The following is a 13,892-nucleotide window of genomic DNA, read 5'->3' on the forward strand; positions in this document are numbered from 1 at the left end:
GACCTTGAAGGAGCAGGAACTTTATTCCCAATGTTGGCCCAAATCTCCTCCAATCCTAGGTTCTCCAACATTACATTACATTGCATGCATTATAGAGTTTTTTGGAGCAGCTTTATTAGGGTTTACAGGTTAGCTCTAAAGAGCTCCTATCTTTTAGATACTTCTTTCAGTTCAGTTATACTTTGCTAGATTCTTACAGGTTTTTGTACCTTCCATTCTCTTCACATGACATGTTCTTCCTCTACCTTCCTTTTTTCTAACTGCCACTCTTCCTTCACTTTTTAAAGACCTCTAGACTATAGTACACCTACAATATATTCTCATGGCTCCTGAAATATCTCTATAATTTGTCACTCTTTACTATCTATTTTTTTTAATACCTGAATATACACATTAACAAAGTAGAGCTCAGATCTGTCTTATATATCACTATTCCTTGAACATCTAGAACCATTCCTAAGAAACACATCATATGTCCAACAAATATGTGTTTACAGAATGATGTGTTGAGAGAAATTGCATACATTTCCAAATTCCAGCTGAATTAACTGAGAATTTCACTTACTGGAATCCATCTAACATTCTTCCTGTGTTCAATCTAACAAAACAGATAAAATCACATTACAATAAATACTGCTGCAAAGTGTTCTGTATACCAAAGCAACACCTGTGTCCCATCAATCAACCAGCATTTATTACTCTTATGGCAAGGAATTTTCTTTAGAGACTTGGCTGGTACCTGGACTTTCTTTATCTCTGGTCACTGTTCTGTCAGAATCAATTTATAAGAAAGACTTTGATCCTAATTGTGTGCCCTAATCCTTTTGAGTAGAGAGATCTAGAGCTGAGCACTTGAGAGCAAAGAGCTATATTCACATTGCTGCCACCACATAGTAGTCTTTCTGTGAAAGCTCAGAGAATATGCCATCAGTATATAAAGGCTGATGATGGGGAGACACTGATCCATGGAATGGTATTTCTTCTGTCCATTTACAAACAGGCAAAGGAATAGGAATAACGCCATAGTCTGTCATCATTATGAAGTGATATTAACCATAAATCCATATTATAAAGAGTAACGAGAAAAATCTCCATGAGTAGTGCCCATGATGTTTTGAGCAGTGGCAACATCCCTGGAATACAGATATGTTCTTTCAAGGTAATTTTGAAGGGCAGCACCAATTCAAATATTGGCTCAATGTGTGCTTAAAAGTTATCTCATTACTTTACAGCCACCTCATATAACTAGTTTTCTTTATTCTCTCCCCCATTCAATTGCCATTCTTTCTGTTGGAATTAATTCTATCTTTACTCAAATGGAAGAAAGGCAAGTTCTCTTCCCTCAATCTGTCAGTCTTTTATAAGGACATACACCTAGTTTTCCTCTTTATAATAATATATCCTAGTAAATTAAGCACAATGTTCCCACACCATCTTAAGCTCTGACACACTCACAGAGCAGAAGCAGGTGCTAAGTTTGACTCATTACAAGATAGATTTCAAAACACCGTGGATCAAAGCTTGTCCCACAAATCACTACCATCATACAGCCAGATAGAAAGTACATAACCTAATGTTCATGTGGAGGCTCTATTCCCCAGCATTATCATTATAAAGGCTTTTAGCCATATCCTATATACATAGTCTAACAAGAAAAAATGTTCCCTCTGGAGATATTTAGATTTCTGTTCCTTTTGTATCCTTTGTCCTAAAAGACAAGTAGTGTGTTTGACAAATGCATCTTTCAAATGGAATCAGTTAAACTGAGAGTTATGTCTTTATGTACTTAGGCCAAATTCCACAGAGCCAAGATTTTTCTCATATCCCATTCTTGTTTCTCATCCACAGAATCTCCACTTTACATAGGGTGCTATCAGTAACAATACTGCCCCTTTGTGTAGCATCTTTCGGTGATGAGAAAGACATTAGAGGGGCATTTTCATCATTTATTACCTGAGTAGAGAGGCAATTAACTTCCAGGGAGAGGAAATCCAGAAATTTCCAATGAACCTCAGTTTGCAGGTCTAAACACACTCCTAAAAAGTTGTGTTTAATTCAGATTTTTTTTAATCTGAACCAATCTGTAAATTGAACCAAAGCTTCCTCATAGAGCCATGAGAAGAGTTAGAAATGATAATGACCAGAGCCAGCATTTGTTAATGCCAGTCACTGTAACAAGTAGTTAACATGCATTATCTCATTCCATCCTTAAAACATCCCTTGGGATAGATACCAAAATTAATCCCCCTTTTTATAAGAGGAATATGAGGTCTAAAGAGGTTAAATAATTTTCTCTTAGCCCTTAGGCTGGTCTACTTCTATGTACATGCCTGAGGAAATGAAGACACAGTGCTTGGCATGTAATAGAAAACTTGATAAGTGATAGCCATTGTTATTAACAAAACATTTTGGTTTGGGATTTTTTAGGCCACACCCCTTATTCATTCTGATTTAGTTTATTGTCTTCCCTTTTCACCATCTATCACTGAAACCCATCATCTTGATTCTGCAGCCCAGCTCCTGCTAAAGACCATTTCCCACCCAGCCCTTACCTGCCTGCCTTCTCTCATCTCCAGCCCAGGCAGCATCACCAGCACAGGGAGATTCTCTTCTTTTTCTTCTGGAACACAATGGCCCCTTCCCCATGTGGTTTTTCAAGTCACCACTCTAGCATACCTTTGACTATTTCCACTTCAGAGCTAGAGCATAAGTCCTAATAGGTATTTTTCATTTGCAAATGTAGTAATGTACCATGTCTAACAAAAGCATAAAAATAAAATACATTTAGTTATACATTTAACAAACCACACTCTGGTAGAGAATACAGTTCACTTCCATAAGGACTGACACAGAAAGTCGAGGTCATGTAATGCCTACATGGTCCCCAGGAGAAGCCAGTGAAAGGTCAGGCCCTGCCTGGGTTTTTCACCTTATGCCTGCCTTCCCTTCTGTGAAAGTTTCCATTTATAGCTGCTTTGCCTCCACCAGTCCTTCCCCAGAAAGGAGAGATGCCTATGAAAGAAGAAGATGTCACCCCTGCAAACCCCACACACCAGTGTCTGCTACTCCTCTGCTGGACAGGCTACATTTCATGGTCACAACAGCTCCTGGACCACCCTACACTCTGCCCCATGTCCCTTGCCCATAGCAGCCTTGTACCTGCCTCCCAGAGTGCTCTACCCCCTCACAACTCGAGGCGCCCACTCTGTCCCACACTTCTGGGTGGCTGGGGGAGATGTCATCCCCATTTTCAGGTGAGAATACAGAGGCACAGAGGGGTTAAATCAAGGTCCTACAGGTAGTTAAACATAGAGGCTCTTTCTTAGAGCTCCTTCTATCTCCTTTCAGTCCACCAGAGAACACCTGTGGATGCTCCAGTGTAAAATGGTACTAACCGCCAAAATCATCCAGATATTATGTATTTATCCAGCCAACACTTACTGCCCTACTTGGTGCCAAGTGACAAACTTACCTGGACAAGTAATGTATTTCAGCCCTCTAGGAATATCATCTATAGGGGGAGCCTGGTAGGAAAACAGACCTTTGTATCACAGGACAGTAAGAGCCAGAGAAGAGGGAAGTACAGACAGAGAGAACAGCATGAGGCTCAATAAGCCACAGCTGTTGGAGCTCCTCACTTCCAAACAGGCTCCTCTCTGGTAGCCAGTTTGGGGTTCTCCCTCTGCCAGATATGTCCATGCCAACAGAAGAGCAATGACTGTCACCTTGGGTAGCCTGCATTTGTTCATTCACTCACTACCAACAGATGCACATCAGGCACTCACTCGGGAGTGGCTCCATAGGCTTCAAAGTCAGAGGTGAGGGCAGAGGGAAGGGGAAGATCTCAAGGGTCTGCTTTCTCAGGAGGTGCCTACCTGTCCTGAGTGAGTCTGACTGCCCTGAGTCCATGTACACAGGCAAAAAACCCAGCACTTTAGGGCCCTTTTCATAGTGGGTAAAGAAAAAAAAAAGCTGTTTTCTGCCCCTAACCAGCTGTGACAGTGCAAGTGTCCCTTCCTGAAGCTACAGGGGCTGGGGATCTCAGCATGCTTATTCACATCAGCCTGAGTCAGTTTCTGCACTAGGAGAAAATGGTAGGCTCCAGGGTAAATTTAGGTGAAGCAGGGTGCATAGCACTGAGTAAACCCAGCAAGCTCAGAGCTCTTCATGGAAAACTTGACTTTGCTCTCCTTACCTTCCCCAGAGAGATGAGGAAACTAGCATCCCAGAGCACTAGACCACACTCCTTGAATCCACTTTGCCTTACTCAGGCATGTCCCTAGTCCTCGAGTGGTATAAAGTGTGAACTAGGTGATGATTGTAGTTGTGAGGGAAGGGTACTTCTGAGTCCTGCAGCCAGATAAGGGCTAACTTTACCCATAATCCTACTCAAAGAAGTGAGTTAGTCATCAACCCAACCATGTCAGATACATGGAGAACACCTAAGCAAATAGGTTTGTGCTACACGATATGTTAGTTGGGTAACACTACTCAAAGTAACATTAAACTTCCAATCCTCAAGGATGTACAAAAGAAATTTATTTCTTGCTCATGTGAAATCCAAAATTAGTGTGCTAGTTGAATAGTGACTTTCCATCTTGTCCTTCAGGGGCCCAGCCTCCTTCTCCCTGTGGCTCAATCCTTTTCTCCAGTTTTGGAATCCTTTGCATTAAGACAGCCAACGGAGAAGGGGCATGGGAGGGGTTCTCATATAGGAAGATTTTTATGAGTCATTACTTCATCTCATTTTCCATTGGCTAGAACTCAGTCACAAGATCATACTTAACTGCAAGGGATGCCGAGAAATGTAGTCTAGCTCTGTGCCCAGAAGAAGGGAAAATGAATTTGATGGGGGGAAAATGATGTATCATGGAATAAGCCAAGGAATACAGCCTTTATCTCTGGGCATCTATCAGAGTGTCACTTGAGAATACCAATTCCTTATTTAGCTATTCTGACCATTGATTAGTCTTCTCCTAGAACCTTCATAATTCAAGGCTGAAATCAATTCCAGGATCTATTCTAAAGCATGAATGTTTCATTCCCAAAATTTTATGATGTAGCAAAACCTTACTTTTTGGCAGAAATCACCCCAGAATTTCTTTTACTGAATTTCTCCTTTCTTAAAGCAATTTTGATATTTGACCACACTTGGAAGTCATTGACACAAAATGTCAGATTCAGATGTCTTGTGGGCAAGACAGGGAATTGAGTGACTAGGGAAATGTCATTGTCACATCATCAGCAAACATATTTTAAGCCCCCATCAAGCACAGAGGATGGAAAGGGGTATATGACCCAGCCTCTTGCCAGTCACAAGGCCTGCATGCTAGGGGATTGGGGGAGACACTGCGCATATGCAATGAGAGGGAAACAGCAACACATGAAGTATTGTGCAGAGGCTGACAGCATGGTCTGTGTTCAGATGGCATGGTGACCTCCATGTCAGGGAGGATGAAATGGAGAACACGAATTATTATAAGGTGGTGGACCCTGTGGAAAATTTAGATCTTCCTGAAGTGGGAAAGGAATAAGAGCATTCCAAAGAAGGCCATCAGGGTGAGTGGAGGCTTATAGGCAAGAATGTTTTATGTGGGTTCAAGAGTAGCCAACTAGGTCATATCAGAGAATCCTGAGCAATCTCCTTGGGAGAAGGTGAGCAAGGATATTAGGCCACATATTTTGGACTCTGCACTGTGGGTAATAGCCATTGAGCACAGAGATGGGAAACCAGAACAAGGAGACTATTGAAGGCTCTGTGAGGGACCAAATGTGAAATGCTTTGAGCCTGGAAGTGGGACTTAGAAAGGGGGAAGATGGGCTGGGGGAGAAGAGGCTGCCACCTTCCACATGGCACCATTGGCCCAGGACAGCCTTGGGCTGGCCCTCTGAGAATAGTGGAAGAAATGTGGCTGGTGGCTCAGCAATGCAATGTGCAGCCAGGCGTAGATATATATAAATCAAACATTCATAACTCTGAAAGGATCTGGTCCTGTTTCTTTCTCAGGAAATATCCCAGATCACTGGAGCAAAGAGTAGATTAGCAATTCTGAGCTTTAAATCCTATTTCTAACACTGATTTACTGTGACGTTTGGGACAAGTTGTTGCTTTTGATTGCTAAGTTTCTACAATCAAGAGTGCAAAACAGTGAGACGGATCCTGCCTGTGAGCCTGGTTTTAAGAAGTAGTCGCTCAAAATGGCAATAAGTGAACCCCTTTAGAATAGCAGGATGTTTGGATCAGCTCAAGATTTTCTTGGTAATAGCCACAGCTCAATTTACAAGTCAACAGATGCACATATTTTTCATAACTCTTAGTGCCTCTGAAAATGTAAACCTATGTTCTTGGCCCTTCTCTCCTCAAGCACAAAGTTTGGAAGTTAGGGGATAACTGGGCTGCTGATATTTGAAACAAAGCAGAATCCAGTTCTATACATGCTTTTCTCTAGGACCTCACTGGCGTTCACCACTTCCGCTCTCACTTCTGTGCAGGTGACACATCATCTTTATCTCACCTGAGTCCCATACCTGGGTTTCTAGCTGCCTGACTGGCATCCTGCCCACACCTTCAATATGCTCCCTCCTGTGTGATTCTTCTGTCCAAAGCCCTACCATTATCCTAGGCATTCAGTTCTTCAAAGTCTTTCTTAACTTCTCTCTCACTACCCAGATTCAGTGTTTCCCCAGGTTGTACATTCTAGCTCTATAGGGGCAGAACTAAAAAGGTGTTTAGAAATACCCTAGTCACTGAATAATATGAATCACAAGTCATATGAATTCCTCAAGGTCAAGGTTGATGTCTTTCTTGTGCATCTCTATATTCCCAGCTGCAGACAGCATGCCTGAACTCATAGTAGGTGCTCAAATAATCTTTGCTCAAAGCCAGAGGGGGAGATATGGAATTTATAACACTACCTGAGGAAGCACAGATTTCTAAAAATATATATAAAACAGGAACAATGAATCAGAATCTCCCATGTTAAAGAAAAGCTTCCACTGTGAAAATACCCACATTACATAGGTATTTTTTTAAAAAACCAAGATGGTGCCAGGGTGCCTGGGTGGTTTAGTTGGTTAAATGTGACTCGATGTCGGCTCAGGTCATGATCTCATGGTTTGTGGGATCGAGCCTCATATCGGGCTCTGCACTGACAGCTCAGAGCCTGCTTAGGATTGATATTCTCTCTCTCTCTCTCTCTCTCTCTCTCTCTCTCTCTCTCTCTCTCAAAATAAGTAAATAAACTTTTAAAAATATAAATAAAATTAAAAAAAGATGGTGCCTAACAAATTTCAGTTGCCCAGAGTCCTACCAACTATGTAGCCCAGAATTCACTCCACTCTACCTTTTGAAACTCAGCCCTCACCAAGCAGAGAAAGCTGTTAATTCAGGCTCATAAAGATATTTCTGTCAGGATAGAAGGAAACCAGCAACCACCCTTTTTCTCTGTCTTCCCACCATGGAGGGCACCTCCATCTCTGGCACTACCTCAGCTCTCAAACCGTAAGCTGCCACAGCAGCAAAGGGAAGAGGAAGAGGTCAGTGTTAGAAATGTCTCTGGAAGGTGGAATGGACTTCTCAGTCTCTTGAAAAGAATGACTGCAGATTCCTTCTAGCTCTGGACAGCCCTCCAGGCGCCCAGTTGCTCCTACGGCCCAGGAAGAGCTTAATATACATGACCCAGAATGAGAAAATGAAAAAGCAATATGGGAACTTGCCAGAGAAGGGCTTCTCCCCGCCCTGAAGTCTGGTGGAACACCCATGTGGCAGGCGACCTTTCGGATTGGTGGCGGGCCAGGGCAAATGTGGGAACCAGAACCATTAGTCACAGACAGCCAGTGCCTGGAAGCCTGGGGCTGAGATTGTTGAAGAGTGTGAGTGATTCTCCGTGCTTGCTCAGTCTGGCTGAAAACTCATTTTCTCCCCTATTCTACCGCAAAGGGCTCCCTCACAGAAGCCAGTTCATTGCGAAAGATCTCTATGGCCCTTGGCAACCTTGGAATCACTCTGTATGGACTTTTCCTCACTGCTCTTGGTGTCATTATGCCCAGAGAGAAACCAAATCAGAAGATGGTAAATTACTTCTGAGAGTCGGGGCTGAGCAGGAAGAGAGGGTGCTCCCAACTACTGAGTCTGGCCTTTAATGTCCAGGCCCACTTTACCGTGTGAGAGCCAAAGGCTTCTAGAGTCAGGCAGGGCACACGTGTCCAGCCCTAGCCATGTTGATCCCAGACAGGCTGGTCCCAGGATCCCAAAGCTGGTCATCGGCCCCTCCTTTTCAACTGGTAACTGAAGTCAATTATGCAGATAATAGGATGGATGCGGCAGGGCTTTTTCATCACATACATTATTCTAATAGAAATGCATACCGCGACCCAAGCTTTGTGACAGTCCATTTTAGAAGACTTTTGCCGAGCAAATCAAGTGCGCAGTGAGAAATCGGAGAAAGCATTTTTCCTCAGCAGTATCTGCCCTCTCTCTCCTAAGCAGCCAGAGCCCAGACAAGTCCCAGCTGCAAAAGGGGATGCAGAACGCTCCCCCTCTTCTGAGCCCACTAAATGGTCCAGAGGAATCTGAGACGCGGTGCCCATCCGCTAAATAAATGCTTTTTACCCAAGCCAGCCATTCTTTCTTGCTCTCTCCCTAAAGCATTGCTATTCCCTCAGTCCACATTCAGACACACACCTTTTTGTCAGCTACTTAAAATCATTAAGTGAACTTAATTAGGTTTGTCAATCCCTAAGGCTGGCAGAGTGGCAAATAAGGCACTATATTCACTGTCCATTAGCAGTCTGTTGTCTGAACGAGACTGCATGTTTTCTGAGCTGTGCACGAGCAGCTTTAGCATTTTCTATGCAAAGATCTGCCCAGTGAGTCTGGGAGATACCGAATTTCAAGGCCGTCCCCTCTAAACCTGGCCCACTGCCCCAGTGGCCGCCTCCCAGGATCCCCTGAGGCCAATTTTCAACAGGCCTCTCTGTAAAGCTGAGCATGACAGAGTCAAGGGGTGTGTTCTCTAGGCAAAGACAGGCTCCAACCAAGATCTCTAGCCAAGTCTGTTGTATCAACAAGCTCCAAACCCCACCAGCTGAGAAAAAAAAAGAAAAAAACAACAATAACCCATGCAATCAAAAATGTCATCTTTGGAGAAATTGAAAGAACTGAGCAGGTGTGAACTATTGAGTGGCAGGGAGAGAAATCCATGCTAAGGCTATAAAGACCTCAGCTGCCATGTTTTTAAACAGCACAGATCAGTGAGGGAGTTTGAGGATCCCCAAAGAGCTGGCTCTTCCCTTCTCCTTGACTGGGCTGCCCATGAAGAGGGAGGGCTAAGCTCTACCAGCCATGGGGGCTCAGCTTTCTTTCTCCATACAGAGCTAAGGCTTTGGGATAAGGGCAGTGGAATACCTATATGTTTGTTAGAACCACTTGGCCCCATAATCCTGGTAGTAATGTGGCATGGACCTTGCCTTCCCTTAGACCCAGAGTAGTCCACCTGGTACATGCTAGAACTTTCCCCCAATTCTAGAGCAGTCCAATTGGTACATGCTAGAACTTCCTGTCAGTCTCAGAGCAGTCCACCTGGTACATGCTAGAACTTTCCCTCATTCCCAAAGCAGTCCATCTGGTATATGCTAGAACTCAAGACCTGAGGCCACAGCTGACCCTGGAGAGTGACTTGGTATCTGTACAGGAGACCAAAACAGGAAAGACTGGTTGCACCAGAAAGACTGAGAGCCTTGAGAAGGCCTCACCCATCTTCAGCAGGGAGTGGGGAGCAGAGCCAGGAGCAATCTCTTCTTCACATGAAGTTCAGCTAAAGACACACAACCAGGTACCATCCAAACAGAAAATCCTGGATCTGGGTGGTCCCGATGGCCATCTGGCCTCTTGGCTAGTGCCTCCTACAGAAAAGAAACTCCCAGATTGGTTTTGCTGCCCCCTCTCTGCCCCAACACCTACCTTCCCCTGACCCCATTCACAAACTTCCTCTGCTTCACCCCTGCCCTCCCCACACCCCAGCATGAGCCACCTTTGTCCCCCCTGTCCCTTCCTGCAGCCTCAGGAGTCTGGAGCATTTGGGGAGCAAGGGTTGGCAGTGTGGCCTTTCGAGTGGACAGAGGCAGCATTGCATGTTTACATCTGATCCGACATCTGATTGAGTCTTCCCTGATTGTTAGGAGTGTTCCTCACTCAAAATATGTGCAATTCCCAGTGTCAATCAAACTCTTTTAAACAGCAGCTGCCACTGCCGTTGCCTTGCAGTGTACTTTAGAGACTCTTCTATTTAGAAACCATTCCAGCTCCAGCGTGCATCATGCCTTCCATGCTAAGAAGCCCAGTGGCTGGTTGAGAAGCTTGCAGTCCTAATCTCTCAGTAATGATGAAGGACGGCAGAGAGAGGGGTGGGAGAGCAGGGGAGGGGGGCGTGCAGCCTCCCTGGAAGGGCCCAGTTAGGGCAAAACAGGGATTTTGTCCCTCTCCCCACACTCAGTGGGTGCACACATGTAATTTACTTGCTCAGGCACCCACGGCCTCCTGGAAGCTACCCCCATGGTGCTCAGGACTTGGCCTGCCTCCTCAGCCTGTGGATGACAGATTCGGAGATGGTGACCCAGAGAGGAGAATCAGAAAGGTGGGCTGTGGGGCCCTTACCCACTGCTCTTCCACCTGGGAACATGAATCCTTCCAGTCACCATCCCCACATGGCTCTATGCACCTGTTCTCTTGCTGCCTGCAAGCAGCATCTCTCTAACCCTGGCAACTGCTGTAAACAGAACAAGATGACAGTGCTAAGGCCCCTGTTGGCCACTTGAGAATCCCAGGCCTGGCTGTGTCCCATGTTACACAGGCTTGAGCTGGAAGCTCATCTGCAGACCATGTCCCCCAGGGAAATCTGAGACAACTGTGATCTTGCCAAGGCTTGTGGAGAAGCCTGATGTGGGTGTGTGATACACACGTGCCTCTCACTGTCTTTGTGTCCTTCCACACCACTCACATGTGAGCCATGGGGGCTCTGCCCTGCTCTGACACATCCCTCACTCCACTTCCTCCACTGCAGATGCCCTCCCTCACCATCCCCATCCACATTTCCAAGTCCTCGCCTTCTTTCAAAACCAACTTAAATGCTACCTTCTCTGTGAGGAAACCTCGATGGGTTCCCTGTTAATTCTTACAGCCCACTCTGTGTTGGTTACAAACCCCCAGGTCTTAGTCAAATTATTTAATATTTAACAACAGGTCAGGCACTACACAGACCAACCCCAGTGGAGACCGATGCTGGATGAGACACCAGATCCTTGAGACCCGGACTGGGTTAAACTTTTGGTTCCTGGATAATGTGAAAAATTAGAATACCAGGGAAGGAACCAGGCTGCCTGAGGCAACAAGCATGGGACACTTGGGGGACAATGGCTCTTTATCAGTTGGTACAGAAGCATTTTAGTATTTTAAGAATGACTTCAGGGGCACCTGGGTGGCTCATTCGGTTAAGCGTCCGACTTCGGCTCAGGTCACGATCTCACGGTCCGTGAGTTCGAGCCCCGCGTCGGGCTCTGTGCTGACAGCTCAGAGCCTGGAGCCTGTATCAGATTCTGTGTCTCCCTCTCTGCCCCTCCCCGGTTCATGCTCTGTCTCTCCCTGTCTCAAAAATAAATAAAAACCATTAAAAAAATTTTTTTAAAAAAAGAATGACTTCAGCTCTACCAAGGAGTACCTGCTGAATGTCAAGCCCACTCATTTCTGTCCAACCGTCCACACCCAAAAAGTGAAAGAGTTCTCCTCAGAGTTCCAGGGAGTCCTGGACCCAAGTCCTAGACTCTAAACTGGTTAACATATGGAACAATCCCTGAGAAAGAGAAGTACTCTGTGCTGGAGAAGTAGGGGGAGCTGAGGACTGCTCCGGTCTCACAACTGCTCTGCGGTTAGGTAAGGCTGATAACAACTATGGTAATGAGCCAAGTATTGGCACACATTCACCAGATGCTGAATCCTGAGAAATGACCAACCCAGGTTGTTCCTTACACACACTCCTCTTGACACACACACAGGTTCTGGCTGCAGATTGTTGCGTGGTGGGGGCAAGGATCCAGAGCCACCGTGGCTTTTGACAATATCTCCATCAGCCTGGACTGCTACCTCACCAGTGAGTTCACCCTGTCCCTTGCACTTGTCCCCGACCCAGACTGCCCCGGGCCTCACTATCCCTCCTTAACCTAAGCCCACCTGCCTCTCCCACCTTCCCCGGGGCATACTCATCTGTCCCTCTTAAACAGAGCCTCACTTAACTCAGCCCATGGGGTCTTCTCTATTCTAGTCAGTGGGGAGGACAAGGTGCCACAGGATACAGCACCCAAATCAAGAAATCTGTTTGAGAGAAACCCAAACAAGGAGCCGAAACCCTGGGAAAATACACCAAGAGAGACCCCCATCTTTGACCCTACAGGTAAGGGTTCAACTTACAAATGTAAGTAAAGTAAATTTTTTGTTGCAAAAGGCGGAAGAGAGATACGTGTGGTGATTGTAGTGGGGAGTGGTGTCTAAAGAATAAGATGGTCGGGGCGCCTGGGTGGCGCAGTCGGTTAAGCGTCCGACTTCAGCCAGGTCACGATCTCGCGGTCCGTGAGTTCAAGCCCCACGTCAGGCTCTGGGCTGATGGCTCGGAGCCTGGAACCTGTTTCCTATTCTGTGTCTCCCTCTCTCTCTGCCCCTCCCCCGTTCATGCTCTGTCTCTCTCTGTCCCAAAAATAAATAAAAAACGTTGAAAAAAAAATTAAAAAAAAAAAAAAGAATAAGATGGTCAACCTTTAAAAGGAACAGAACCTACATCCTGGCTATGGGCTCCAAAAGGATGTTTTTTGGGTCTCTTATCACCTGGCCGAATGAAGCATCTGGAAGTTGTGCAAAGGAGCTACTGGGGAATACCCAGGAACCAAACAGGAGAACCAAGCTGGTATCCTTTCCTCCACTCAGTCCCTTGAAACCTCTCCCCATTTACTGAACAAAGCAAACCCTACATCAGATTTCTTCTCCTCATAAAGAGGGTTGGGCCCAAAGCCATTATTTGTTGCACAAAGACAGGCTAGCCCACCATGGGTAAAGGCCCAAAACCTTCAGGTTCAACACATTTCCCCAAAGCGTGGCTTCCCCACCCCACCAAAGCTGTTTTATTCAGCATTTTCTGGGCTGAAAGACTTCTCATGAAGACTCTTACTGCTTTGAACCCAGGCCTCTTCAGCCTCTGGCCCTAAACCATGGTGTGACTTCTCAGCTACTCTTTGTACGAGGAGGAAATTCCTTAGAATCAGTCTCTAAACCTGGCATGATGTTCCTTGGCAGTTATTAGACCTATGAACCTCGCCCCAGAGAAGCTGTGAAGCCCCCGGCCCAACACCAGCAGGTCAAGGGGTTCCCCCAGGGTAGGGGTAGTGCACGTGCCTGGGTATGGGAGTAGTGCGAGTAACCTTGGTAAGCAGGGGCTCGGCACTGTCCACCACACTCTTTTTCCTATAGAAGGTCGCTTTATTAAAATAACAATAGATAAATGATAAATGTTTAATTTCTGCTTATAACGTGAAATCCTCATTTAGTGCAAAATACAAAAAAAAATAAAGCAGAAGTTTATACCTTCACACTAACTTCACTGACTCTCAACTTACTACATAAATGTCAGCCTTGTTCTGTCTTTGAAGGAAGAAATCCCTTCCTTCCTCTGCCCTGAAAAGCCACCCCAGGTGGAGCTCTCTCTGTCCCCGATTCCTGCCTGATCTAACCCAGGGGCCAGACCTGGGCTTTTCCCTTCATCTCTCCCCTTTCCTCCCTTCACCTTTAACTAAAACCTCAAAACACCTTTTCATTTTTCCACATGAAAGGGAGCCTGCCACCTCTCTCTATT

At 45.6% G+C, this 13,892-nt stretch overlaps 1 protein-coding gene across 1 annotated transcript in view; it reads left to right on the forward strand.

Moving 5' to 3' along the window:
- The window catches only part of ALK (ALK receptor tyrosine kinase), a 668,845-nt gene that overhangs the window by 575,198 nt on the left and 79,755 nt on the right, over positions 1–13,892 (forward strand). Inside the window, exons 10-11 of the mRNA XM_042933341.1 lie at positions 12,049–12,143; positions 12,315–12,443. Coding sequence (XP_042789275.1) covers positions 12,049–12,143; positions 12,315–12,443 — 224 coding nt within the window. The remainder of the gene's footprint in view (positions 1–12,048; positions 12,144–12,314; positions 12,444–13,892) is intronic.

Source organism: Panthera leo, chromosome A3, assembly GCF_018350215.1.
Source record: "Panthera leo isolate Ple1 chromosome A3, P.leo_Ple1_pat1.1, whole genome shotgun sequence".
Taxonomy (NCBI): domain Eukaryota; kingdom Metazoa; phylum Chordata; class Mammalia; order Carnivora; family Felidae; genus Panthera; species Panthera leo.